At 42.2% G+C, this 28,000-nt stretch overlaps 1 protein-coding gene across 2 annotated transcripts; it reads left to right on the top strand.

Annotated features, from left to right (window-relative positions):
* Positions 1 to 6: 6 nt before the first annotated feature.
* LOC125639322 (protein SSUH2 homolog) lies at positions 7 to 27,797 on the top strand. 2 transcript variants are annotated; one of them, XM_048856105.2, is made up of 14 exons: positions 7 to 1,377; positions 1,912 to 2,046; positions 5,994 to 6,052; positions 9,396 to 9,500; positions 9,868 to 9,949; positions 10,992 to 11,121; positions 12,505 to 12,565; positions 15,013 to 15,137; positions 16,452 to 16,514; positions 19,771 to 19,856; positions 20,308 to 20,400; positions 21,778 to 21,883; positions 22,823 to 22,930; positions 23,944 to 27,797. In XM_048856105.2, exons 2-14 carry the CDS (start codon positions 2,024 to 2,026, stop codon positions 24,082 to 24,084), a joined length of 1,182 nt encoding a protein of 393 aa, XP_048712062.1. In that variant the 5' UTR covers positions 7 to 1,377; positions 1,912 to 2,023; the 3' UTR covers positions 24,085 to 27,797. The 2 variants fall into 2 exon arrangements, with proteins under 2 accessions (XP_048712062.1, XP_048712065.1); XM_048856108.2 differs by lacking the exon at positions 5,994 to 6,052.
* Positions 27,798 to 28,000: the final 203 nt, after the last annotated feature.

Here is a 28,000-nt window from a genome sequence, read left to right as displayed (position 1 = left end):
GCTTATGCTCAAATAAATTGGTTAGTCTCTAAGGTGCCACAAGTACTCCTTTTCTTTTTCCTGTATAAATGAGATCAGAATCTGGGACTCAGTCTTGAAATCTTTCCATCAGGTGGGGTATGCAATAGGCTGCTTACTAACAATTTTGCCAAGCAAATAATCCCACCGCAGGGAGTTTACCATTTTAGAGTCTGAACTGTTATGCCAAAGTGTTAATAAAATGCATGTAATGACTTAAATATATGTGTGACCCAAGCATGCCATCTGGCAGATGGCTTAGGGGTACATATGGGTACAGGGATCCCCTGATCAGATAACGTCCATGCTGAAAGCCTGTGTCACACTGGTCCTCATAGTCATTATGAGATGTACGTATGGAAAACGTGTGAGGAGTTATGTGTATATGCTGAAAATTACGTTCTCTAGGCCTTGCAGTTAAAGGCAGGTTACATAAAGTTAGCATGCCTTGCAACAAACTTCTCCAGACAGAAGGTGTGAGGTGGACCACAGTGAATCTCACAACAGAAGTCTATTAGCACACTGAGACAAATGCTAATGAAGAGCTTGTGGAAGCTTTAGAAGGAGATTAACAGGAAGAGGTGAACAACAGAGGGAGACTGGAACCCTATTTTCAGATGATCATGAAAGGTCTGGTCTGGTCTATGTAGGTAAGATGAACCCTCAGGCATCCTTCAGTCTGTGAGGACAAGCTGCCAGTAGGTTTGATTTTATGAAAGGGGGATCTCAGCCAACTGGGCTGAAAATGCTGGGGAAAAGGACTTTTTAAGCTCTCTTGTATGAGACAGGGAACTATCTTATCAGTGTAGTTGTATCTGTGTTGGTCCCAGGATATTAGAGAGGACCTCCTGAGTTCCCTTCCAACCCTGATATTCTATAATTCTATGAGGCAAGGTGGGTGAGTTAATATCTTTTATTGAACCATCTTCTGTTGGTGAGAGAGACAAGCTTGTTTGGTGATTTAAGTTTAGGGTCTAGAAAGTGTATTTTGATTTTGTTGGATATGTAACCATTTGTTTCCAATATTCTTACTTCCTATTATTTGAATCTCTGTCCTTTGATAATAAACTTTATTCTTGTTTTCACTATGAACATATCTGGCCGCTGCGTGTTATGTGGAGTGGTGATTCCGAGCTGAATCTTACAAGTGTTGGGAGCAGCACCTCAGCGAGTTCCGAGAGTGTTCAGTGGAACAGGGACTGGACACTCCAAAGGGACGCTTGGAGGACTCGGGGGTTAGAGAGCTCCTATCACTAACCTGTACAGAGAGAGCAAGGTCTGCAGAGGCTTGGCATGTAGCGCTTGTGTCGTCAGAGGTTAAGGGCCTTGCAACCTAGGATACCCCAGGGAAGTGTCACAGTAAGTATGCAATATGAAACACTTCATACGTAGAGGGCCTGGCCCCAGGGACACCATACTGTAACAGCATCCAGATGGTCGCTAAGGGATGTGGAGTAAGCCTTTTCCTGCGGATGGGGTTAGTAGAGAAGCTGTCTCCACATAAATCTGTAGCGGTTCTTTTCTGTTGCAGATCAGCTGCGCGAAAGCAGGGTTAATGTCCAGACCCTCCAATATACCCCATACAGGCCAGAGCTAGGAGTTTTCAAGGTAACAAATTCAGGGGCCCAGATAGGAAAAAGGAAGATAGGGCTTGTCTGGACTACAGTTTTAGAAATACACATTTTTATTCTAATCTAGACAAGCCCAGTGGGCTGAAGCAGTCAGTGACCAAGAGATCTAGGCCCTTTTCCTGCCCTGTTGAAGTCAGCGGGAGTCTTTACATTGGGCACAGGATCAAGCCCTTAGAGATCAACTTTTTAAATAGCTGGCCCTGGCTGATTAAAAGTAGGGGGATGGCATGTTGAAGGAATGTATGTGATCCTGTACTTTCAGATTTAGTACAGACCCTGCAACTTCCTTCAACTGTGAGGCCTTTTGGGAGCTAAACACCAGCACAGGAAGTGTCATTTCTTGAGCAAACAGCAGTCAGTGTCTTTCAACAACAATGGAGCAAGAGCTGCAGATCGGGTGAGCTTAAGAAATAAGAATGTATTTTTGTGAAGGAGAGGCACAAACATTCTGCCGTTGGAATAATCATGGAATTGTACAGCCACTGCATGCGGTTTTAATACAGTAATGCAGAGAGAGGGAGGCTGCAGATTAAGAGAGCTATGAAACTGCGGGGTTTTTTTTTTAATCCAAACAAAAATAAAAATGTGGGGAGAATTTGTAGAAACGTCTCAGTTGGTTTTTAAATGTTAACTGTAATGTTTATAAAATGAAACAGTTTCCTTTCAGTTTATGCTGTTGCTAAGTCAGAGGGAGTTTTTCATCCGACTCTGGAAAGTTCCAGTGAATGCCAGTTAGTATGCTCAGTGTTGCCTTTTGTATGTTGTGTAAAGATGTCTTCATCCCATGATATGTATTTGAGTCAGTTATAGTTTGTTTCCATCAAAAACTCCTAGTTTTTGCTGCCCAGGATAAATACAATCCTTCCTGAGTGAGGCACGATAGACGCTTTCCCAAGACTAGGGGCAATTCAGTATATTCAACAAAGGTGAATGGCCATATTTTCAGATGTGGTTGCAGTGGATATATCTTTAAAATCCCACATTTTATCGTTGTAGCAATCTGCCCTGGTTTGAAAATGTAGTCCTATATGAAACTCACCAAAACAATGTAATTCACAGGTAAAGATTGCAGTACAGTTACACACCTAAAAACTGCATGTAATAATGTTACTACGGTGTTTAGAGTATTTATTATAGAATAACACAGTATTTTTCCTCCAGAAGGATGCTTAAGCATGATTTGAAGACTCTCAATTATTTTTTCAAAATGCAGCTTGGAATTGGACAATGTAGTACATTTTCACACTTCTTAAAGTAGGGCTATCCCTATGCCCCTTCCATCTCTTGAACAGTGCTGTGCTTGGGAGATTAACTTAGATGTGCAACTGCCAATACTAATAATAACAGGAGGCGTACATTTATCCTTTGAAGCACAATGGGCCAGATCCTCACTTGGTGCAAATAAGTATCTCCATTGAAACCTATGCTGATTTACACCAGTTGATAATCTGGGCTAACATTGCAAGTGTTTCCCTTGACAATGATGTATGCTGGGAGGGGGGCGGGGATGTCGGTCTGTTTTCAGAACAGGTTAAATTGTCTCTCTGAGATCTCTTCCAGCTAACTGGAATAAGGTTTCTGTTGACTTCTTTCCCCCCCTTATTTTAAGCTCCGCACCCCTCTGTATTACATGCTTCTGCCTGGGATGTGATGAGAGGCTATTTTTGCAATGTTTCTAGTCCAGCTGAGAGCAGGAAGTACCAGAAATGCTAGGAAAATTCCTGCAGGACATTTTCAGAGATTCAGATAAACACATCATTCGTTTAACAACACACGGTTATCTCTAACTCCGTTGACTCCTGGGCAGTGACTCAGAGATCACACGGGTGTAAATGAGATAAAAATTTGTCCTGCCAGGACTGTTAGTTATAGCAATGGTATTACCCTTACAGCCCATTTTGGACTCTTCCCCTTTTTATTTTTAACCTTATTTGGATTTCCTTTTTAGAATCAGACATCTGGCATGATTCTAAACAGGTACCAAGAGCAAATTATCCAATGTCTATAAAAAACCTCAGACAGTTGACCTTTTTCAAATCAGCAAATTATCCAATGTCTATAAAAAAACTCAGACACCTTGACCTTTTTCAAATCAGTAGTTTTTTAATGCTATTTTTATGGTATGTTATTTCCTTGGGTGTTCTTGTTGAGGTTTTTTATGGAGATTGTTAGAGAAATGCTTAAGAAATGAAATAAAGAATAATTATCTAGGGTGAGCTACTTATGACAACATTATAGACTTTGGTTTACAAAGTGTCTGTAAGTTCTGCTTCAAGCATCTAGCAAAGTTTCTTTAAAATTTACAACACAGACTCAAGTATATGTTTAATACATCATATTATACCCGCATTGTTAAATACAAATAGTAAAGGGAAAATCTTAGGTGGCTGGTGATAAAGGTTTCTACACTCTGGGAATCAAGATTAAAAAATATCAGTTTATCAGTGGTAGAGTGGTCTACAAAAGGAAGAAAGGGGCACCATGCATTAAAACAAGATGTCTAAATAGCTTAATGTATTGTAAAGGTTGCCTTAGTGTACCCTGCCCTTCTCTGTATATTGTCCCTTTTGAACTGTAGCTCAATACAGTTTGAAGGTTTTTGGCTGCCGTAGAGACAGACCAAAACTTTGGATAACGTAAATGCTGGGAAATTCATGATCCACCTCTGGACATTGTGTCTCAGCCACATTTGTAGTTCTTTCAAAAAGTTCCAGGCTGATGACACTAAAGTCATTTATTTATTTTCCGACCAGATACAACTTGATCACTGGCACTGCAAACATCCTCACTGTGCCCCTAAGCCCTGGCCTGGAGGGACCACCTCTAGGTGTATGAGAGTTGTTCATTCTTCATTGCCACTCAGTCCTTGTCTTCTCTGCTAGGCACATTGATTGTGATGATTTTTTTATGTGATGTGGACACCTGACTTCTTAGAACTGAACCGAGACACCAAAATCATCTTTACCAACTACAGATCATCAGCAGTCACCTGATGTCTGTCACTTGTGGCCTAGACTGCATTTGAATTACTGGTGAAAGGCCCCATATCTCATTAAAAACCACCTTTGCGATCCAGGTCCCCATCGCTCATTTTTCATCCATCAGATGCTGTGAGTTTGTTTTAACGTGGCCTTCACATACAACACTCCTATCCCTCAGTCTCTGTTTTAGAAAACTTCCCCAATTAAACCGTGCAAAGCAGAGACTTAAATAGTTGCTTGCAGCTGCTATAGAATGATTCAGCCCAGATGAGAACCAGGACACCAACCAAAATATCAGAGAGAAGCATTTTAATTTAGGAAGCATTTTCTCAGCCCCCATAGACCTGCACAAGTTCCGGCAAAGCATACAGGAGTGATGGGGTTTAAGGCCCCCAAACAGGCTGGGAATCTCTCTCTTTGTATCTGGACAAAGCAGAACAATTATAAAGGGGATAAAAAACAGGTTAAAGACCTGCACAGGGGACCACCTGATTGACAACTGTATTTTTAATTCATACTAGGCTAGACCTTTGGCCACAATACAGTCTCTGTACCACTTTGCCAAGGCAAGGAGACTGTAAAACTGCTTTATCAGGCAACTGGTGATGACCCCGGAATGGGGGAATCTTTGGCTTGCGCGGTCGGTGTATAGACAGTTCTGTGCCATTCTATCCCATTGCCCCACAGCATTGAGGGCATGCCAGGGATAGGAGAAGCCTAAGCTAGAGAGTGCTGTGTTCCATCCATCCACTCATTGTACAGTGTATTGTGCAACCAGTTAAGTTAGTATGGAAAATCCAGTGATTAAGGGCTTGAAAACAGAACTGGCTTCTGATGAATGATTAGTGACAGTTTTGTGGTGAGATTGCTAGCAGGAGAAAAAAATGTAAATAGCACTTGCAATGGTAATCAAAGTTAAGAAACATTTTAAGGAGGTGAAGCTGGTTTCTGTTTACTTTTACATTAAGAAAAAACCCAACTCTGTTTCCATGAACATTCCAGCCAACCACAAATCTAATTCACGAAGGTGTTTGCAAAAGGGGTGCAAATACTTTCACATTGGTTTAAAAATGCAATGGACTATTCACAGGGCTTTTTTTTTTTTTTCTTTGCCACATTCTCACAACTCAAAGTAGCACACCCAACAAGCACAGCAGAGCATAGGCAATGGCAGAATGAGTTTCTCCTAAATTGCACTGCCAATGTGTCTCAACCTTCATTCTGCTGGGGCCTCCTCTAGGGGTGAGCGGATAATAAATACCACTAATCCTACGTCATAATGAATCATGACCTTGCTGTGCGTCCCCTTCTCCTAGCAAAGGGCTCATTTCATTATATTCTTTGTTTGCATTCTTCCAAACAGAAATGAAAGCCATCTGGATTATGGAAGTGAATGTCTCCTTTCTCCCTCTGTTGCACAAGGTATGGACAATGGTATTTGTAAATTAGCAGCTGTTTACCTGAGATAAGATCTAAACTACTAAGCAGGCCGTTTTCAAGCAGGATTGGCCAGGAGCAAACAAAATCCTTAGTTTTGTTTGTTGTCTTGTCTAAAAAATGAGGGAAACAAAAGAAAAGACCATTGTCCCACCTTGTTGACTTCAATACCAACAACACTGGGCTTCAAATAACTTACGCAATAACTAACAATTCAAATAGCCCATGCTTTGATTTTTGTGTGTATCTTTGGAAGCATTCTTAATGACATCATACTGGTATGTCAGAAAAGAATAACCCAAGCGCATAACAGTTCATAGTATATGAAGATACTAATATATTGCAAATTCTTAGGGCTTTGATTCTCCCCTGAATGATAAATGCTGTGTACCTGAAGGAAGGTTTGAGGCTCTCTTCTGAGAGACGCATAAAGCACATGATGGTCAGTGCTTTTCTTTTGCAGTCAGGCATGCTGATCATCACGATTGCAGCTCACGTGAAACGCCACATGGTTATGCTTGTTCCCCTCGAAAAAGCCCCCTGTCCTTTACCATGCATGAGCTGCACTTTCAAAGAAGGTAGCGTCATATTCAAATATTTACCCATTCTTTGACGACGTGAAAATCAGTTTTACAACAGCAACAACAGATCCAGTTATACTAACAACAGAAACAACAGACCTCGTTATATTATCTAGCACAGTCGGCTCAACTCATTTGGAGTCACAATAGGCTAGGAGTCTTCACCATACAGCAGAGGGTGCAAGATAGAGACAGCTGTCACATATACAGTACACTAGGTAAGTGAGAAAAGCAAAAATTCATGCGTTCCATTTTCTTATTTCAGTTACTTATTTTGGGCCAAATTCTGCACTGAATTACACACTGCACAACTCCACTGACATCAGGAAGGTTTCATGGGGCTATAATCAGTGCAAACAGGACTCTTAGTTAACTTACAGTTTGTGAGTAAATTTAATGCTTCTGAAAGTGAGCGACTAATAGCACCAGACGGAGGCAGGCCTGTTTTTTTTTTTTTTTTTTTGGAGTGAAACAGCAATGTTATTATACTTAAAAATGAAGACTAAAAGACCCAGAACATTTCGGGCTGGTTTCTCACCCTACCAGTTGAATTTGCGGTTATTGTCAAGCTCCATTGGAAAGCAGTTATTCAAGGGCTTAGTCAGAAAAGAATCAAAGTATTATTTGTATTAGGAGAGGGCCCAGGGCTCCTGGTCAGGGATAGGCACCCTACTCATTGTACTAGGCACTGTCTGCACTGGGGCGGCATGCACAGTGTTGAATCACAGAGGATTTGCATTCGTGTCAGTTCTTGCAGATGCTCCCAGATTGAAGTGGGGGCCAGGGGCTCCCAGAGCACCACCGGCAATTGTCTCAACAGGCGATTCAGGCCTGCCCAAGATTACAGCTGTGATGCTATCACTTCTTGTTGGAGGCCCGGTAGGCAAACCAGAAGAGAGCAACAAGGTTTCCAAACAACACCTGAAACTGCACCGGGACATAATTGACATTAATGAACTGGACTGGGGTCCACACTTTCCAGTTCATTTTGAGTGCTACCCAGTAACCACTCTTTATCTTCTCAGCATGTTACAAGGCAGATGCTTTGGGACCTTCTCCCACACAGCCCTGCCGATGCACCTTAGGTCCTTAGCTTGCAGCATTCCTACTAGTCCAGTCCGGAAGCTATCTTGAGGAGAGGCTATTAAACTGTGCTAAATGGTGTGGTGATTTTGCGATGATCTTACACTAATGTGGATGAGGGCAGGTAAATACAATTCTGTCCATTTTTACAAATGAGGAGACTGAGGCACGGAGGAGTTAAGGGGTTTTCCCAAGGGCACATGTGAAAAAAAGAATTCATTTTATTCTGCTGCAAAGAATAAAATCTGGATGTTCACAGTCATGTTCCTTAAAGACAAAATGGCCTTTCCTTCCCTAGCATTGTGGCTAATAGTAACAATAAGTGCACATGAAGGAATATCTGAAGGTGGGTTAAAGCTGGCCAATAGTAAAGGGTAACAAAACCAATAATATGCCAGGCATGTGCTGCAGATACTGTACAAACTGAATGCTTCCTTTAAATGTATGAGTATTGAATATATAGCACACTGCCTGCATATTTATGAGAACAATATTGCCACGTTTCTGACCTGCAGTAACACAAAAGTTCCCATTAGAGGAGGAAGAGTCCTGTGGCATTTGGTGTTGCTCATTGCCACACCTTCCTGAATCCAAAGAACAAACTTGACGTCTGCATCTTGAACTCAGAAACATGGCAGAGATGTTTCTGAAACAAATTAACAGTGATTGTTCTTTATTCTCTTTGACTTTGCTCTTTGAGTCAATTTATTATGAATTCAATGAGCAGGTTTGTTTGCTACCGAAATAGGTTAATTTAGCTAATGACTTTATAAACTCTCTGGGTTGTTAAACACTTTTGGCTGGGCAGATCTGCCAGAGTGGATTCCTATGAAAGATTATTGCCTTCCTCCCTTGGCTACTAGAGAGATAGATTAGTTAGATAGACAGCTCCAGCACTGCCTTTTGCCTCATTTTGCTTGATCACATTCACTGCTTTTAGATTCCCACCCTCGAGTCTTTACCACCAGAATGCACATTCTTACCTGTGGCCACCATCTAACACTTCAAAGACTGACTAGAAGGGAATGCTTGAATAATATGTTTTTATATGGTCCAGAAAGGGGAGATCTTATAATTCAATGACCAACCCTGTTATTTTTGCAATATGGCTGATCTCCATTAACTTAAAAGTCAGGAATTTTGAGACTGCCCCTTAACCCACATTTTCTGCATCATCACAATACCACGGCCATCTACTTCTGTGGCATTTTTTAGGCAGTTCACATGGGTATCCTAGTTCATGGGATCTATGGTTAATGCACCAAAGGAGGACTAGTCAAGCCAAAGATTCAATTCTGGAGTGGTAACTAATTCAAATATGGACTAATCATTTTGCAGAAACACATGATTCTTGATGACCCATGAGTACCATAGTGGTAGGACAAACTGATTGGGAACGTGCAGTATACTGATCTGAAAACATCACACTATTGTTGTGAAGACATCACTTCCCATCCAGGTCTAATCAATACAGCACATTTCTTGGAACCTTCTGCTGAAGGTTTCCCATCATTATTTCAAACTGGCATTAATGACTTCATATGTTGTCTTCTCTTGATGTTTTTATTGTATTGTTAATGACTGTTTCCTTGCAAAGCACTTGCACTTGTATGTACTTTTAGATCCCTACCAGAATTCACTTCTCTTAAACTCATATGTTGCAGATGCCCCTGCTCCTTATTCCTCGCCCCATGAAGGACCCTCTATGCCCCGCTTGGAGCTGATGGACACGGCTACTGAAGATGAAGGGGAAGATTCAGGAGACTGCGGTTGGTACAATCTTCCACATGTACATTAGGGTTGTTTGTCCAGGGTAATGTCTGTCGCTTTAAAATAACCACCTGTTGCAGATAGTGTTAAAGAAATCAAGGAACAGGTCTTTATTGTGCTAGGCCCTGTAGAGAGAGACAGTAAAAAGAGAGCCAAAAATCTAGGTTATGATACAATACTACAGGTGAATGAGACTAATAAAAGACACAGGAGGATGAGGTAACAGTGTAAAGCCAGCAAGCTATATTATAAGAAGCAGAGTTCTGAACTCATCATCTGCATCTTTCTAAACTAGTGGAAAACTGAACTGTGGCAACCACAAGTTACTAGATGCGAGCAACTCTTCTTGCTGCTATTTCACTGTAGGAAACAAAGGTTTACCTCCCCGAGCTGATCAGCTGCCTGAAGGAGAGCACAATGATTCCATTCCATTTCAGACAGAGTGGAGGTAAGACGCCTTTTAGATGCTGTTTCCAGTGTAGGAGCGCAAACCCTTTTTGAACTCATATTTACATTATTGTCTATGGAAGATGGAGGAATTACAGTGTAAAATTCATAGCCTGAATTTCCATGTTTTATTGATGTACTTACCTAGATAAGTTGATACTGGATACCATCTATCATATTGCTTGGATGCTGATTGCTGTTATCTAAGTTTGGACCTGATTCTAATCCCATTGAAGTCTATGGGAGCTTAGTCCATTAAGTACCTTCGACTAGCAGCTAACAGAATTGTTCTTTGCTGGTCTTTTCCTACAGCCTTGTGCACATTGCTTTAAAACAGCAGCATTATGAAGAGAAACATCTTCTAAAACAGAACAATGTATTTTCACCTTACCTTGGAAAAGAAAATTAGAACATAAGAACAGCCATACTGGGTCAAACCAAAGGTCCACCTAGCCCAGAGAAAGAGCATAGAGAAAAGAGGTGACACTGAACCAGAATCTTGGGTCCAAGCCTTGCATCAGAGTAACAGCTTGAACTAATCTCAATGCTCTATTGAATTCAAACACTGATTCTGAACATTTGGGAATTTGGCTCTGAGTCTGATCCGAACTGAATTTTTTACAACCCCAATGTTCAGGAGTTTTTGGATTCAGGGATTTGATCTGGACCTTTCCTGACCTTTATTTGCCATCAGAAATGTCAGCCTACTGTCAAATTAGTCCAGACTTTACAAACAACTGTAAACTAGGGTGATGGCCACAATTCTCATAAGTAACTTGTGAGTTAGAGCACCCCAAATTTTGGGTGCTCAACAAGATATTTTAAAGCAACTTGATTTTTCAGAGGGGCTCAGCACCCTCAGAAATCAGACCCTTTTCAAATGTGTCTTTAGCGAGGCACCTAAAAGTGAAACATGCCATATTGCTAGCCACTTAAGAAAATGGTGGCTGATGGTTTTACATTTTTTCCTCACTGTATACCTCAGGAAGTAAAGTGGGTTGTCCAGTTTTTACCAAAACATTTCTTTTTCTTTCCTTTTCCAGCATTCTCTCTATTTCTGAGCATGTAGCCAGAGAAGCCTTGGTACAGTACACAGCCAATAAGTGCTGCTATCGGATTGCCCCTGCAAAACGTATGGTGGTCCAGAACCTGACTCCGCTCAACACATTCAGAGTAAGTACATATAGTATTGAAAAGAGCTGACCAAATTTAGCATTGCATGGCAGGCTTAGTTGATAGGCTTATTCCTATACCAACTGCAATGATCTACGGTTTCAGACAGACACCCGTCACAGCTGTTACGGGAAGGTCGGCAAGATATTCACAACGAAATCTGAAATCTCAAAAATTCAGCTTTTGTCATGTTACTAATTTGAAAGTGGTCCCATTTCATAATCCCCGCTCTCCACATACATACACACTAAAATTGCATTGGCCATTTTCAGCTAAGATAGGCGCATTAAATTTTTCTTTGCTCCAAAATGTGGTGCTTTCTAGGGAGACTCTGTGTGTGTGTGTGTGTGTGTGTGAGAATCTAAAGTACATCCCAGAGAAGAGAATTTTTCCCTAAATGTAAAGTTGGTCAGAAAAGTTCTCGATCTCATAGATTTCTCCACTGTGGACTGGAAGACGTGAGTGTTCCCCTCAGTATTGTGGTTAGGCAGCAGCAAAGAAAACAAATACTGAAGTGATTTATGCTAGTGCAGTGACCCTCCCAAGATGCGTCTTCACCAAGTTTCACCAATGACTTTTAGCAATGTAGCACTGATCACTCCCACCTACCCTTATGCTAGCATGTCTCTGTGATATCAAGACTGCTTATGCCTCAGCCAGACACAGCATTCTCCAGGCTATTATCAGGAACGGCTCTAGGCACCAGCAAAGCAAGCACGTGCTTGGGGTGGCACATTTCCAGCGGCGGCATTCCGGCCTTCCTTTTCTTTTCGGGGCAGGTGCGCTCTCAGAGCTGCGCCACTTAGATGGGGCGAGGGCACCACGCCTCCGGCCGCAGCGGGAAGCAGAAGCTCCAGCCCTGGGATGCTGAGCTGCTAGGGCCCAGCTGCTACCTGGGGAGGAGAGGGCGAGTCCTGCCAGGAAGCGGGGGCTGCCCCACTTCACGTGCGCATTGGCTGCTGCGCTGCCTTGTGCCACCCCATATATTGGGGCTTCTCTGCGCAGCCGGGCAGGGGAGGGGGGAAAGCCCCTGCAGGCACTGGGAGAAGGTGACTTCACTCCCTCCGCTTCCAGCGCCGCCTGCGAGCCCCAGCCCCACCTGAGCTTGGGGCGGCAAAAAACCTAGAGCCGGCCCTGGCTATTATTCCCCTGTGCAATCATTTAGTAATTTAACTATTTTATTGCTCTGTCTGGCTCTTGCTCTTGAAATCAGAATAGCTCTTATTACTCCAACGCAGGAACCAATTCTACTCTCCTTGAAGTCAATAGAGGTTGTGCCATTGGTTTTAATGGGAGCAGGATTAAGCCCAGAATTGCTTCATCTCCTAGCAGAGAATAAGCAGCAGCTTTACATTAAAGTTGACTTTTGTTTGGTCTTATCAGTATCATCTGCAAACCTTCACTGAAACCAGAGAAACATTCCCGGTCAGCGAGCCTTATAATGGTAAGCAAATCAGCGCTCTTACCTAGCAGAGTGAACACTGTAGAATGCACTGTGGCAGGGGATGACTATCTCAGTGGATGTATGGACTTAACGAATGACCACATGCGCCTTAACTACACAGACTAGCAGAATCATAAGGGGTGATATTTTCAGAAATGGCTACTGATTCTGAATGCCTCAATTTTGGAATCCAACATGAGGTCTCCTAGGGCCTGATTTCAGAGGCACGGAGAACCGGATTGAGTACTAAGCCTTTCACCTGTTTAGGTGGTGAGTTTAAATCCAGCCCAAATTGGTGGAGACCAAAAGGTTTAAAAATTGTAATTTATTGTTCAAACTTTCTTTGCCAATCACCTTTTGTGATATTTGTTTTCTCTTTGGCTTTTGGACAGTGAAACAAGGCGAATCTGCTTAGACTAGTGCTCCTGCAGTAACTCAGTGATGATGTGTTTGGCATCCCATTCTGGCATTTTAGTCCAATTTCCGCCTCCATCCTGCTCTCCCTGAATTAAAAACCATTGGAAAATATTTCTGTTCATGTAATGTTTTGTAACAGAGAGGGAGAGAGAAGCGAAGAGGTAGATGAAGGAAGATCAGATAAACGTGCCAGGTGAAGAGTGGGAAGAGAGGAAAGGAAAAGTATAGAGAGGAGAAAGAGGGAGAGGAAGTGGGGAAGAAACAGAGGTAGGAGAAGACGAGAGTGGAAGAAGAGATATTAGATGGGGTGGGATCTGAGTTACTACAGAAAATTCTTTCCTGGGTATCTGGCTGGTGAATCTTGCCCCTATGCTCAGGGTTTAGCTGATCGCCATATTTGGGGTCGGGAAGGAATTTTCCTCCAGGGCAGATTGGAAGAGGCCCTGGAGTTTTTTCGCCTTCCTCTGTAGCATGGGGCATGGATCACTTGCTGGAGGATTCTCTGCTCCTTGAAGTCTTTAAACCACGATTTGAGGACTTCAATAGCTCAGACACAGGTGAGAGGTTTTTCGCAGGAATGGGTGGGTGAGATTCTGTGGTCTGCGTTGTGCAGGAGGTTGGACTAGATGATCATAATGGTTCCTTCTGACCTTAGTATCTATGAATCTACAAGAGAGATGGAGGAGAGTGGAAGGTGAAGAGGTGAGGAAAAAGTGAGGAACATTGGAAGTGGAAGGTGAATGTTATCATAGGGGCTAGCTAAGTCAAAGCTAACTTCCTGGCAGTCCATTAGGTGGCCACTAATATTTTTTGTTCTTCTAAGTTGGTTTGCTCTGGGCCTGATCCAAAGCCCAGTAAATGAATGGGAGTATTTACATTGACTTCAGTGGGCTGTGAATCAGGCCCTGGGGTTATTCACACAAGCTAAATTTAAGCTGGGGTAATAGATTCGTTTAGAACCTTTCCCACCGTGTACTGTAATTGTCTTTTATAATTTTAAAAAAAAAGTCCAGCTCAGGAAACAGCATGTTCCTTTGCTTCAATTTCCACTGACAGATGCAGGTTTGTTAACATAACAGAAGTTACTCACTGGAGTCATAGTTCCTGATACACAATTAACTTCCCCATTAGTTCAAGCACAGTGAGGCCAGTTTACTTTGACCTCAGAGTAAAATGGATTGTAACATCTTCCTGCCTTTGGAGAGAAAAGGGGGGAGAGGGGAAAGGACTGTTTAGAGACCAGGGGTATGGGTGCAGTGTACAAAGGGAAAGAGAAGAGAATTGAATACACTAAGGTTATACAACCTTATATGGTTACAAATATAAGCTTTCTGGGGACATTTTCTCATCTAATTAAAACAGGTTGGCCTCTGTAAAGGGCTGGCTCAGGAGGGGAAAGTCCAAGGAGCTTCCCTCCATCCCCCTGAAAAAAGGGCAAGCAACAATTGCAGGAAAATGATTCCAAATGGGATGAAGCCAGGCACCGCTCCAGCCTTGGAGAACAAGCTACTGGAGGAGAAGGGAAGAGTGGCAACGTGTTTAAAGAGGGCACAGCTTCCATGTTCCTTCTGAGCACCGGAGACCCTAGTGGTTCCCTCTGGGGTGCAGTGACGCTGGTGTGTTTTGGACTTGAACGTAGCACAGATTAGCAGAGCCCTAATGTCCTTCCCAGCTGATGGATTCAGTAGTCTTTCTTGAATGAGTTAGTGAGTCTCAGCCCAGTAAACAGAGGCTGGCATCAGAGGAACCAGTCAGTATTGATTGGCACCTCTCATCCCTAGGAAGGATCCCTGTGGAAATGGGCTGGGGCTGTAATGGATAAGATCTGAACTGCCACTGTCTAAAATGTATATGCTTGTGGATAACCTGCTTCCGTCAGTTTCCTCCACTGCCATCAACCTGTCACCTTCGACTAGCACTGAAATGCACATGTGAAAGGAGGTGCCTGTGTTTGTCCGTTCCATGCTAACCTCCCATTCTTCCTAATGCACCACTGTCTTTTCTGACTGATCTTTAGTCTTTTGCTCCAGGTGGATTTGTGGACTCTTCTGATGTTGCACCAGCACCTGCCCCGTGGGAAATAGAAGTGGATGCACCTCCTCTGTTTACGGATTGTGAAATGCACATTCCAGTGCCGCACACATATTCAGTACAGGTAACCCCCCCCCCAACATTCCAGCTGTTAAAGGATCATTAATTGGGTGACAGGAGTGCCCCATTTGAAATCAGGTCCCTATTGTGCTAGGTACTGTACATACACATGTTAAGCGACTGTCCTGACAATCTAACTAGACAAGACAGACAAAGGGTGGGAGAAGGAAAATATTTTTATCCCATTGTACAGATGGGCAACCAAGGCACAAAAAGAGGTTAAGCAATTTGCCTATGATACCACAGGAAGTCTGTGGCAGAGCCAGGACTGAGACCAGGTTTTTTAAATCCCACTTCAGTGCCTTAGTACCTACCCTAATAGAAAATATTTCTAATCCTAAATCCAGCAGCATGTAACTCAAAGTCTGCTCTTCTTCAAGGGACTGATACTACTCTCATTGAAATCAATGGCAAAACTCCCATTGGCTTCAATGGAGCAGGATCCTTGTCCCAAGGCAACATGTTATCTCAAATTCAGAAGGCTTGATTACATCCTGATTTTAAAATCACTGTGCCATCATATTTCAGTTCTATGGTTTTGGTTAAATATCTAGCACATATACCTATTTTGACACAATTATTTTTACTAATTGCAATAGCTCTTCTGGGGTATAATTATATTTTTTGCTTCTTCCTCTCCTGATTTAGGATAAGAAAAGATAACTCAGGTTTCTGGCAGGTAGTATTGTTTTTGCTGCTTTAAATAATGAGATATTATTTGTATTAGCTTCAGATAAAGGATTGGCCCTTGTTTTTGGCAAGGAGTTGATTTTACTGCTCCAGATAGTCTGAAGTGTGCATTTCAAGTGGGCAGGCTGCCATGAAAAAGGATTTGTATCCACCCAACAAAACAAAGCGAGACTATTTCTGGAGTAAAACAAACAAAACCAGACAGAAAAGCCAACCCAACTGGTTTTGTGTGTGAACTCAGTAACCTAGGTAAGAAAATATATATCCTGCTTCCTGATGTTTCCACTAGGAAGGAGACAGAAGACCTCTGAGCATGTATTGCAATGTAGGGATGACAATGAAACCAGTCTTTTTATACTTTCTGCTCCCTGTGGTATGATCATTTAATTTCACAATGGAATCCCTGTCTGCCCTAGTAATTTTAGGTTTCTTTGCCAATGGATTTCAAGCAAGGCTCTCCTTACCTACAGGTGTAATAGAGAGAGAGGATGAGGTTTAGGTGAGAATGATGGCTCTTTGGGGTTAAAAAGTAATTGCTCATGGGCTCTAATGCCAGAAGCCTCAAGCTGCTGTATTTCTCTTTCAACCCACTGCTCTGTTACTTATACCTTATTTGCTTTGCTTTCAGGATTGTCCTAATTGCCAAGGACGTGGTAAGAATCAGTGCCACTCGTGTAGTGGATCTGGAAAGGTATGTTATAATGCAACTATGGCAAGTTCTCTTTCATGTGTCACCATTTCCTGTGCACTACAATTCTACAGGGAAGGAAGAAAACACTCACACTTCCCTTCGAAAATACTTGGAAAACTATATAAAAACCACTTGGCCCAAACTTTTCTCTTTCTGAGCTCTTGACAAGCAAATTACATCAAGTCATCTGAGAACAATAGTCACTAGTAGGAACTGGTCCCACCTATGTGTCTGTTGGTCATTCAATTCACATTCTTTCTTCCAAATAGATGGAACAGATAAAGTTAGGTCTTTAATAAATACTGAGGGAACATATGTCTTCAGCTTTCAAAAAGGGGGCAGCTGTTCCCAGTCTCTCAAAGAGAAGATGACAAAGTAAGCTCAAAGAGAAATGACAAAGTAAGGAAGGAGATGTAAATGGTTGTGTGGCAGCTAAAGAATTGAAGGTTATGGGCCTGATCCAAAGATCATTGATGTCACTGGGAATCTTTCTATCAGTGGGAGTTGACCATGGCCCTTTGTTATTTGAGAAGAACTTGATTGCAATTTATATTGACAAACAAGTCTGACCTTTCTTTGAACCTAGGGCTTTCCATTAATAAAGGAGTGATTTAATTTAACCTGTTTTAAGTGAACACTGAAGGGAATGACAAAACTTGGGAGGTTTAACAGAAATGACATCCTAATCAAGTTGGAGCAGATTTGTACCCAGAACATTTGGGAAGGTTTCAAGACAGAAGATTAACTGCTAAGAGTGGCTTCTTATACTAGTTTCACTGTGTATTGTCTGCCCAGATATAATGAAAGGGGGAAACAGAAATGCCAATATCACAGTTGGTGAGTGACAAGAGTAGAGAATAAGATGACATTAGAAGGCACCCTTATGCCTGTACACTACTATGATAGAATCATAGAATCATAGAAGATTAGGATTGGAAGAGACCTCAGGAGATCATCTAGTCCAGTCCCCTGCTCAAAACAGGACCAACTCCAATTAAATCATCCCAGCCAGGGCTTTGTCAAGCCAGGCCTTAAAAACTATAAGGGTGGAAATTCCACCACCTCTCCAGGCAACCCACTCCAGTACTTCACCACCCTCCTAGTGAAATAGTTTTTCCTAATATCCAACCTAGACCTCTCCCACTGCAACTTGAAAGCATTGCTTCTTGTTCTGTCACCTGCTACCACTGAGAACAGCCTAGGTCCATCCTCTTTGGAACCCCCCCTTCAGATAGTTGAAGGCTGCTACCAAATCCCCCCACACTCTTCTTTTCTGCAGACTAAATAAGCCCAGTTCCCTGGGCCTCTCCTCATAAATCATGTTCCCCAGCCCCCTAATAATTTTTGTTGCCCTTCACTGGACTCTCTCCAGTTTGTCCACCTCCTTTCTGTAGTGGGGGCCCCAAAACTGGACGCAATACTCCAGACGTGCCCTGAGCAGTGCCGAATAAAGGGAAATAATCACTTCCCTTGATCTGCTGGCAATGAAACTACTAATGTAGCCCAATATGCTGTTAGCCTTCTTGGCAACAAGGGCACACTGTTGACTCATATCCAGCTTCTCGTCCACTGTAATTCTCAGGTCCTGTTCCGCAGAACTGCTGCTAAGCCAGTCAGTCCCCAGCCTGTAGCGGTGCATGGGATTCTTCCATCCTAAGTGCAGGACTCTGTACTTGTCCTTGTTGAACTTCATCATATTTCTTTTGGCTCAATCCTCCAATTTTTCTAGGTCACTCTGCACCCTATCTCTACCCTCCAGTGTATCTACCTCTCCCTGCAGCTTAGTGTCATCCGCAGACTTGCTGAGGGTGCAATCCATCCCATCATCCAGCTCATTAATGATGCTGAGATTTTGGTAGCAGTTAATAAAGAGATCCTCAACTGAGGTTCTTCCTTTGTAAATATCATCTCAGTATTTAACCAAGCACAAAAAGAAGGGCTGCCCATCTGTAGCCACTACAGATGTCAATATTAATCCTTTAGCACAAGTCCCCTCAAAAGTTTTCCCAGGCTCTCCTATACAAATTTAGGATGAGAAGTTTGTAAAAAAAAATTGAATAGAACTTCCGTTCTGTGGTATATAGCTGTCACAGTCGTTGCCGGCAGGGAATTGTCCTTCTCCAATAGCTAAACCATTGTCACTGTCAGAAACATGCAGGGTTTTTATCGGAGGAGCTGGTTGGATGACTCAGGGAACAAATAATAGGATGCTGAGCTTTTCATCAGTTTGTTCTGGCCCGGTTCATTTGTAACCAGAATTCATTGTGATACGATGGCTGTTCACATCTGATCTAGCGCCAGCTGCCTGGCAGTTTCATCAAAGAGGCTAAAGGACTGCTTAGGAATGGTGACTCCGTAACTGCTCACTCTCATAGGTCAGTCAATGTGAGTAATATGGCAGTGCTTCTGTGCATGCGGTGCCTGTAAATAAAGGACATGAATCTCCAGAGGACGCAAATTATAGGAGAAAAACAGGTCCTGCAGGTGGTAAGGGCTACTTTTATGAGTATCAGCTAGACTAGATAACTGCATGAGCATGGACCTTTATCAATAACAAGGAAGGAAGAACAGGTATTGCTGGAATCTCTTGCCTTTAATTTGTAGTCCTAATTCTGGAATCTGCAGGTTCTACTCAATAATGTTCAGGTGAGCATTGCAAATTTGAAACTGAACAGACTCTACTGCCATCTTCAGACACAGAAAACGCGTTATGAAAAGTTTCTTGCTAAAATATCAGCTAGTACAGACTATAGAGTAGATCCAAGGATGTGCCTACCTCATTTTAACAGTAATATTAATGGAATGATGTCACCTACATAAGCAGCAGTATTAAGTTGTCTGCAATTAAATACTCCGCTGGATATGGAATCCTTACTTGGAAGACTCTGCATTAGGGGACAAATTCATCCCTATATAGAAATCCAGCATGAGACCTATGCATTACTTTAATTCCATTTAAACCCTCAAACCTAGGATTTAAGTGGGAATAGCACGGTGCCTGGACCTTGTGTGCATTCTTTACACAGGGATGAATTTCATCGTAGGTGCCTTTGCCACATGATTTCTGCATTTCTAATGCACCTTCTAGGCATGGGATGAAATAAGTTCACTTAGGTTACCCCGTTCTGAACTCTAGATACTTGTGTGTACTTTTGTTGTTGAGAATGTGGACTTGACAAAATGAAAAGTGAGAAGATCAAAATCTTGTCAGAGAAAAAAATATTATTTTCTTTTCTTTTCACCTTTTTAAATGTAGAGAAGATGTACAGCTTGTAATGGGACTGGCTGGCAAGACACATCCAATCAGAGTTGTTTATTTTGCTCAGGTTCAGGAAAGAGACGGTAAGAAAAAGCTAAAATATGAGATGGCAATTTGTATTTCTTTCACAGTTTTTGTTTACCAGACATCACTTCCAATCCAGGTCTACACATCCCTCAGCTGCTTCCCACAGCCCCCATTGGCCTGGAGGGGCCAGTAAACAAACCGGCTCGGCCCACCAGGGGATTTACCCTGGCAGGCCGCGTGCCAAAGGTTGCCAATCCCTGCCTTACCATTTAAAAAGTCAAGTCAGACAACTGTTTTTCCCACTCCTTGGTGCCATATTAGAACACACCCATGCAGACTGGTGTTGTCTGATTAACGAACCCATTGAAATTAGACAGCCGACTGAACCTATCCAATTTCTGGGTGAAAATGAGAGTGCTATAAAGGATGAGGAATCAGGACTTCGCTTCACATAAAGCAGGCTTGTGTGTGTAAAGTGAGTGCATAAATGTTATATTTCTTCCATAGTTGCTCAAACTGTCATGGAGGTGGTTGGCAGAAATGCATCCGTTGCTCTGGAAAAGGCCTCTTGCTATATCATTCTGAACTTACAATCACTTGGTAAGTTGAAATCAAATGAACACAGGGATTTGTTGTTAGACAGGAGAGTATATACAGTTGTTGGCCATTCTCAAGCATGCTGATGTTACTGAGACATAACACTCAGCCAGATCCTCAACTGGTGTAAATGAGGGTAGATCTGCTGAGGTCATTCCTGTTAAATGCTGTGCCATGGTTAGGAGTACTGACTTCAATGGAACCATGCTGATTTACACCTGCCAGTTACGTGGCCCAACATTTTAAACATTCAAACATGAGATCAGTGCTCCTAGTGACATTTAACAGAAGTGTTAACAAAATCCTTAGAAATTGATATTTTACATGTAGATTTGAAAGAAAGAGTGGCATTGAAATCCAGCTTTCACCTCTAGGAAGTATAATTTTGTAAATTTCAGAAATCACTTGATTATATAATTTTAGTTAAGCAGAATGAGAAATGACATTATCACCGTCCATGCTGAATGCATCTGGCACACAAATATTCAGAGACCTGGAGTGTTCAACTAGATTACTGGAACTTTTGGATCAAATAGAAAACCACGGTCCCGAGCATTAGTGCCCATTAAAACTCCCTCGTATGGTAGGCTAGAGCATCTTAGCTCAATGCTCAGACAGAATTCTGAGCAAACTACTTTTCACCTCATTAACTTTTTCTTGTAAAGGGGCTGATTCTTATTTACACTATGATCCCTTTACCTTGCTCTAGCATTACATGTACACTCACTTGACACTGCCACTAAGGTGTAAAGGAACTTTAGTGTAAATGAGAGTCAGACCCATCATCTTTCCTTTAAATTCTGATCTGTTTAATGTTGCTGTGCCTTACTTGAAGGGTGCCTCATACTCCAAAAGTGGTTGAATTTCAGTCATGGAAGAAGCCATCTCTATATATCTTAGGCCAAACGGAAGCCCTCATTGTTTGTAGCTTGCACAGTGGCACACATTAATCAATGCAAGGGCAGAATTAAGGTAGACCTGGGACTGGCTGTGGCCCTGGAAATCTATTCTCACATAGTTTATTCAGGCCAAGGAAAGCAGTAACCTGCAGGGGGTGGTAAGGTCTGAGACATATGCACTAACACATGTGAACCACATAACCAAAGCCCAACCCCAGAATTCCTTCTAGCTACAAAGGCTTGAACTTGACAGATTTTGGGGGAGATAAGAGCAGAGTACAAAAGTTACCCCTAATGGTTCCCCTCCCAGCTGTGGCTTTTCCGCCATAATCCTGTGTACTTCCCAAGGCGTGATTTTGTCCCAGGGCTTGTAAAACATGTTGAACACTATGGGGTTTTGTTGTATAAAGCTAATCATAGCAATCCTAACTTTTAAGGAAGAGAAATATAAATCAACATGCTCCCCCCTTTTTCCCAACAGGAAGAACAGTGTTGCTGAATATGTTGTTGACAAGAATTTTGGGATTCCTATTTATCACCTTCAGGAAGTCACTGGGAAGGAAATATTTAGTGATGAAAATCAAGTGGTAAATAATGATGCTATTGTGTTAAAATTCTTTTATCTGGAATCCACTGAAACTGCAGAGCACACTGCCATGTTTATGAACTAGCTCTCTAAGTACCAAGTAATTTTAAAGGGACAAAGAAGTAAAATTAATAGCCATACATTTTATGATAAATGTATAATTTTTATAGGAGTGTTTGCGTATTTGTAAAAAAATGTCGCAGCAATTTTCCAATGACAGTACAACACAGTAGCAGCCATTGCTATATCATCATGGGCAACATGTTACAGTCCAGTTAAACACTGGTGACAGCTATCAATACTTGTGGATGAGCAATAAAAGAGACAGGCCTGAACCAGAACCCTGGATCTGAACTACTAGGAATTTGGGGAAAGTTTGCATCCATAGAGGGACTTTGCATCTCGGTCCCATTTTTTGTCACAGCACAAGACAGGGAAAGAAGTTCTCCAGAGTGGTTATTGGTGCTCCCACAGCTTCAGGGAGGTGTGCAGAAGCCAGTATGGTGGCTTTGTGCCATCTGAGAATCTCACTATCCTGCAATCATCCTCCTGTGCTGATTTAGCCAGCTGCAGGTCTGCTTTGTGCTGGGGATGTGAGGTGCTGCAGGACAGTCGTGTATTTAAAATTAGATTAAAACTGATTTATCCCTTGAAGCACTGACATTTTGCCAGCTGCCAGTCAAATTCATGCTTAAGAGGGCGTCGGCACTGTACATGCGGACCGTGCAGTGGGCTAAAATTAAAATATACCCAAGGGACTACAGTTCTTTACTAATGATAAGAGATAAGAGCAGAGTACATGATAACATGTAACATGTTAAAACTATCATTAACATGATGTACCATGTATCATCATGTATCATGTGTCATTAACGTGATAAAACTGCAATTTGGAGGGTGTATAAATAGGTCCTTCATAACTCTGTCTTTATTTTCACAGGTGTATCCTCTAGTGAATTTCCCTGAGCCGACCATTGATAGGGGTTCAGAATCATGCATTGCGCAACACCAAATGCAGTTTGCCTCCCATAGTCGTATATTGAGACAGGTAGGTAACATGCACCAAACAGATGTGAGCTCATTGCCCCAATAAATGGGAGGCAGCTGGGGAGAATATTAGCCTGCTAATCTCCAGCATATGTAATATACAATTGTAAACTGCTGAAACAACACAGAAAAATCACACAAGGTCAGCCAGTCAGTTCCCTTACTCAAGGAGAACTGTGCACTGCAATTACAGAAAACACCCCCAAAACATCCACATGCAAAATATTCCCCCAGTTTGAGGAATCTTAACTTAGATCTACAGCCCCACATTCAGAGACCAGCCTTCAGCCAGCCATTCTTTCCCTTCTTGTTCCTGGAGGCACAGCAGCTGTTTCACCGCATCTCTCTGCAGCACCTATGTGAGCCCAAGTTGCTACTAACTTACCATCTGCCAGGGAGGTTGTATCTTGTCACGTTTACCAGATCTCTGTTGCATGATTCTGATCTGACTTTCACTGGGAGTAAATCGATCAAAATCAATGAAGATCCATCATGTAAAATCAGGGTAAACGATGTAGTCAGTCCCCAAGATTTTTTTATAAAAGGAGAGTCAGACGGGGGGACAGTAAGTTTGAACAGCTTGTTTCACAGCCACTTGGGGAGGGAATAATTTAAGTCATATAAACCTGTACAATGAAGTCCACTATCTCTAGATATCCTGGTGTGCAAGAAAGAGTAAAAATGTTGCCATCAAAGGACACTTGGGAAAGGAACTGAAACCATTCCAAGAATTCATCATCACCATAGCAATTCTGAGATGAGTGAAACACTAGGCATAGATAGGCTACACCAGTGCTGGTTCCTGAGATCTTCTATGGGCTTAGGATCAGGCTCTTTAAACCAAATAAAAACCAGGTTGTGATCCACTTGCTCATGCTGAGTAGTATTTTCCCCGGGAGCTATTTGTGAGTAAGGTGCACCTCAACATAAGCCAGCCCAACAAGATCTGACTCCCAACCTCTGCCCTTTGGATTATTATCAGATATAACCATATATTTCCTTTGTCTTTTCCAGAAACAAACCATTGAGCTGATTCCACTCACCAAGGTGGAATATGAATGGAGAGGAAAAGTCTATTCCTTCTATGTCTTTGGAAATGAGAATAAAGTGTATACAGAGGACTACCCAGCAAAGTGCTGCTGTTCAGTCATGTGATTCACAGATAGGTCCTAAGTTCTGCTAAGAAACACACCATTGGGCACCACAGAAGATCTGGAATTATTTATTCTCCTTAAAGTGAGCAACTTCTTCCTTTCCAACTTTCACTGGAGAGCAGATCTAAAGATCTTTCATTCCCATCATCATCGCAGAGGGTGGTGGGTGTCTCTTTATCAGTGCAATAACGATTCATGCAGGTCATACAGTACTTAAATGAAACAGCAGAACACCTCTCTAGTGCACCCCTCGCCATTCGCTCTATAGTTATGGAGATGAACGAATCGTGATAATGAAGATTGAAACATTGCTAACATATTGTATGACAGAGATTTGAATTCAAAGCTTTTGGTTTTGGTCTCCATAGCTTTGCATTGAGATATTTAGCTTGCTAAATGTATCCTTTAAATTCCTGTGTGTGGAATGCATATTCTAAATGATGGAAATGTAAGCAGCTTCAGGTAGCTTTCTTACAGAGTTTGAAAAGAAGGAATGTGATCTGTAATTTTCCAAATACACTATTACTCTGCAATAGCTCTCAGGGTCAGGAGCAACAGGTGTGTGTTCCATCCCCTGATAAGGATCTTCACAAGAAAGTGTGGGATGAGATTGGTTCAGAGAGGGATAGGGAGTGATGTTAGCACATGTCCATGTGTAACCTACACAAGGGGAATGTGAGTCTTTGTCTCCCTTATTGTGACTGAGCTACACAATAGCCACGAGTCTGCTTTGAACTGCAGGAGTTACTCCTCTAGCTCAACTGATAGCATCTCATGCTTTCAGCTCCGTAGGACTTGGGCTCAAATCACACTGTCAGCACAAGCAGGGTCAATTACAGAAGGATCTCAGGAGGCTCCTTACTAGGGTGGTCTGTTAAAAAATTAATATTTAGGACAGACCCTTACACTGCGAGACCCAGAAGATTTCTGTTGGCCATCTGTTTACATAGCTGGTCTATATACATAGGAGGGAGCTCCTCACAGCAGGGAACATGAACTCCTCCATGTCTTGAATGGCACCAAGCATGCAACAGACAGTTTAATTAAGAAAATAAACACTGGAGCTGAGCTTTCTCACTTGAGGATGATGACTGCTCCTCCACCCCGGGGCTGTTCTAAATGAGTGGTGGAAAGAGAGCAACACTCTCTTCAAGCACTTCACAGACTGGTTATATTCAGATCTTTCTCCCTTGCCTTCATATTTTATATTAGATGTTACCTCCAAGCAGCCAATGTGGTTGCTGGCTATCTCCTGCTGAGGTGCAAATCATATAGTTACTGTTGTCATTGCCTGCATTGTTGTCATTGACCGAGGTGTATAGCAAAGTAACTCCAGTCCCTGGACTGACTGCACCTTTTGGTAAGTGACATCAGACTCAGGCCCTCGAGCAGCACAACAAGTGATTTGTCTTTGAAACCAATTCATGTGTGTAGTTAAACGCCATCCTTTTCAGACCCAAGATCTTTGTCATAGACTATGTCAGGGTAGACAGAGAAAGAGGGGCGGGGAGTAGGAAACGTGTTGAGTGGATAAATGCCAACACTAAAGGCCACCAGATTAGTAACTATGATAGCACTCCAAAGCCATTGTAGTCTATGTTGTTGTGTAACTGGGTACAGTTACTAGCGCAAGCTAACTGACACAAGCAATTATAATATGCAGTGTTGTTGTAGCTGTGTTGATCCCAAGATATTATAGGACAAGGTGGGTGAGGTCATATCTTTTTGTCCCAGACCTGAAGAAGAGCTCTGTGTAAACTTGAAAGCTTGTCTCTCTCACTGACAGAAGCTGGGCCAATAAATGATATGACCTCACCACCTGGTCTTTACAAGGAATTATACCACTGTCAAAACAAGGGGGGGAGGGATAGCTCAGTGGTTTGAGCATTGGCCTGCTAAACCCAGGGTTGTGAGTTCAATCCTTGAGGGGGCCACTTAGAGATCTGAGGCAAAAATTGGAGATTGGTCCTGCTTTGAGCAGGGGGTTGGACTAGATGACCTCCTGAGGTCCCTTCCAACCCTGATACGCTATGATTCTACGCTAAGGGTCGAACATTTAGCCAAATGATTATAGCCCTTGTAGCAGGACAAGTATGGAAAGATGGAAGGGAGAGCTCATTGCAAGGTTAGGTTTGGACACAAATTATTCTCTCTGTTTTGGGTATTGTTGCAGGGGATTCAGATTTATCCCAAATTGACACCAACTTGGCAAAAGGCTCAAGCTGCACATTTCTTCCATGCAGTAAACTCAAAACAAAACCGGAGAGTATAAATCATACAGCAGAGCTCCTTTCCCTGGTCAGCATAAGCCTCTCGTATCTCCCTCCACTGACAGTAGCACCTTTCCTTTAAGGTCTTGAGCCTAAACAGGCCCAGCAGTATCTAAATGACTCCAGCTTATAGTACCTCTCTGAGCTACCCTCGAACACGGGCTGGAATTAAACTTCAACACCCCAGACCAGTCTGGTTTGGCAGGATCTTCTCCTAGTGACACCACTGGGGTGGGGTATGCCTTTGGACTCGGGAAGGGGGCAACATGAAACAGTAAACTGGTCAATATTTTTCCTATCAAACTGGTTTTTGACAGAAAATTGGGTTTTTGACAAACTAATATTTTGCAGAGAGTGTTTGTTTTCCATGGAAATTTTTGTTTTTCGCTAAAATATTTTGGTCAAAACCCAAAAGGTTTTGGCCAAAAATGGGAGCTATAGTGTTTCATAGCAAGTGATAGTTTGCATCTCATGTCCTCTTTCTACATGCTAGCATTCCCAGCAGGACTACATCTCCCATAATACATCATAGTCTCCCCTACCAATAAGGGGACACCTGTGTAACATGGAATCCCTGGCAATAGTGCACTGTGGGAGATGGTGTCCAGCTGCAGAACCTGGTACGCAGTGGGGAATGGGGACACAAAGAGCAAAGTACAAATCCAACTCCCATTGTCAGCCAAAACTCGATAATTTCCATGGAAAATGTAGATGGACATGGACATTTTCTCATTTTCATCTAAAATTTAAGTGGGGAAAAAATTTCAGACCACCTCTACCTCACAGCCCTAATGTAAGCAATGGCAAAATATTACTGATTATGTGATTTGCTTAGCATTGGAAAGACTAGACACTACATTTTAAATGGCTGAACACCCAAACTCTGTAAGGAATAAAACACATGTGGGAAATATCTGGCAGAGGTTCTTTCCTTTCTGATGTGAAATATTTATCTAAGCATTTGTGCCATATCCATCACCATTCCTGCCAAACCCAAACATTCAAAATTCATGAGTCCCCCCCATAAAGAAATTTAAATAAATAAATAATGTTGAGCTTTTTTATTTGCCTTCAGGTTTTTTAACCTTTCGGGGGCACCTGGGTCATGTTTCCAGACTTTTCTTTGCAACCATCAGGGGCGGAAATTTTCATAAAAAAATAAAGAAAGAAAGAAGAAGGCTGAGAATTGCACCTAAGTGCGTGTCTCCAGGAGCTGGGGCTTTACGTAAAACAAAATCTCCCCACTATATTTTCCACTGTATGCGCCTGATGAAGTGAGCTGTAGCTCATGAAAGCTTATGCTCTAATAAATTTGTTAGTCTCTAAGGTGCCACAAATACTCCTTTTCTTTTTACGGATACAGACTAACACGGCTGCTACTCTGAAACCTGTCAAATATGACAAGACTCAATAAAATCTAAGTGTTGGCAACCTTGCCATAGTATCTGAGTGTCTCATTCAATCATTCCTGTACCATACTTGCATTTATGAAACTCTATAAACAGCTTTATGATACTGAGGTTTCCCTGTTACTCCACGGCAGCTGGAAAGATGGGTTGCTCGCAGTTTAGAACTGTCTAAGTTAAAATAGACCTATTTAACTAGAAAAACAGATGACACGTAGCATCAAAGATAAATGTATTTGTT

Source organism: Caretta caretta, chromosome 7 (assembly GCF_965140235.1).
Source record: "Caretta caretta isolate rCarCar2 chromosome 7, rCarCar1.hap1, whole genome shotgun sequence".
Taxonomy (NCBI): domain Eukaryota; kingdom Metazoa; phylum Chordata; order Testudines; family Cheloniidae; genus Caretta; species Caretta caretta.
This window is presented reverse-complemented; position numbering and strand designations above follow the sequence as displayed.

What these genes read in the sequence shown, in the direction of transcription:
- LOC125639322 (XM_048856105.2), top strand. Translation starts at nt 2,024, where the DNA reads ATGGAGCAAGAGCTGCAGATCGG. An exon ending in CGCACACATATTCAGTACAG is followed by an intron (nt 15,138 to 16,451) that starts GTAACCCCCCCC and finishes CTTTGCTTTCAG; the next exon opens with GATTGTCCTAATTGCCAAGG. An exon ending in ATAGTCGTATATTGAGACAG is followed by an intron (nt 22,931 to 23,943) that starts GTAGGTAACATG and finishes TGTCTTTTCCAG; the next exon opens with AAACAAACCATTGAGCTGAT.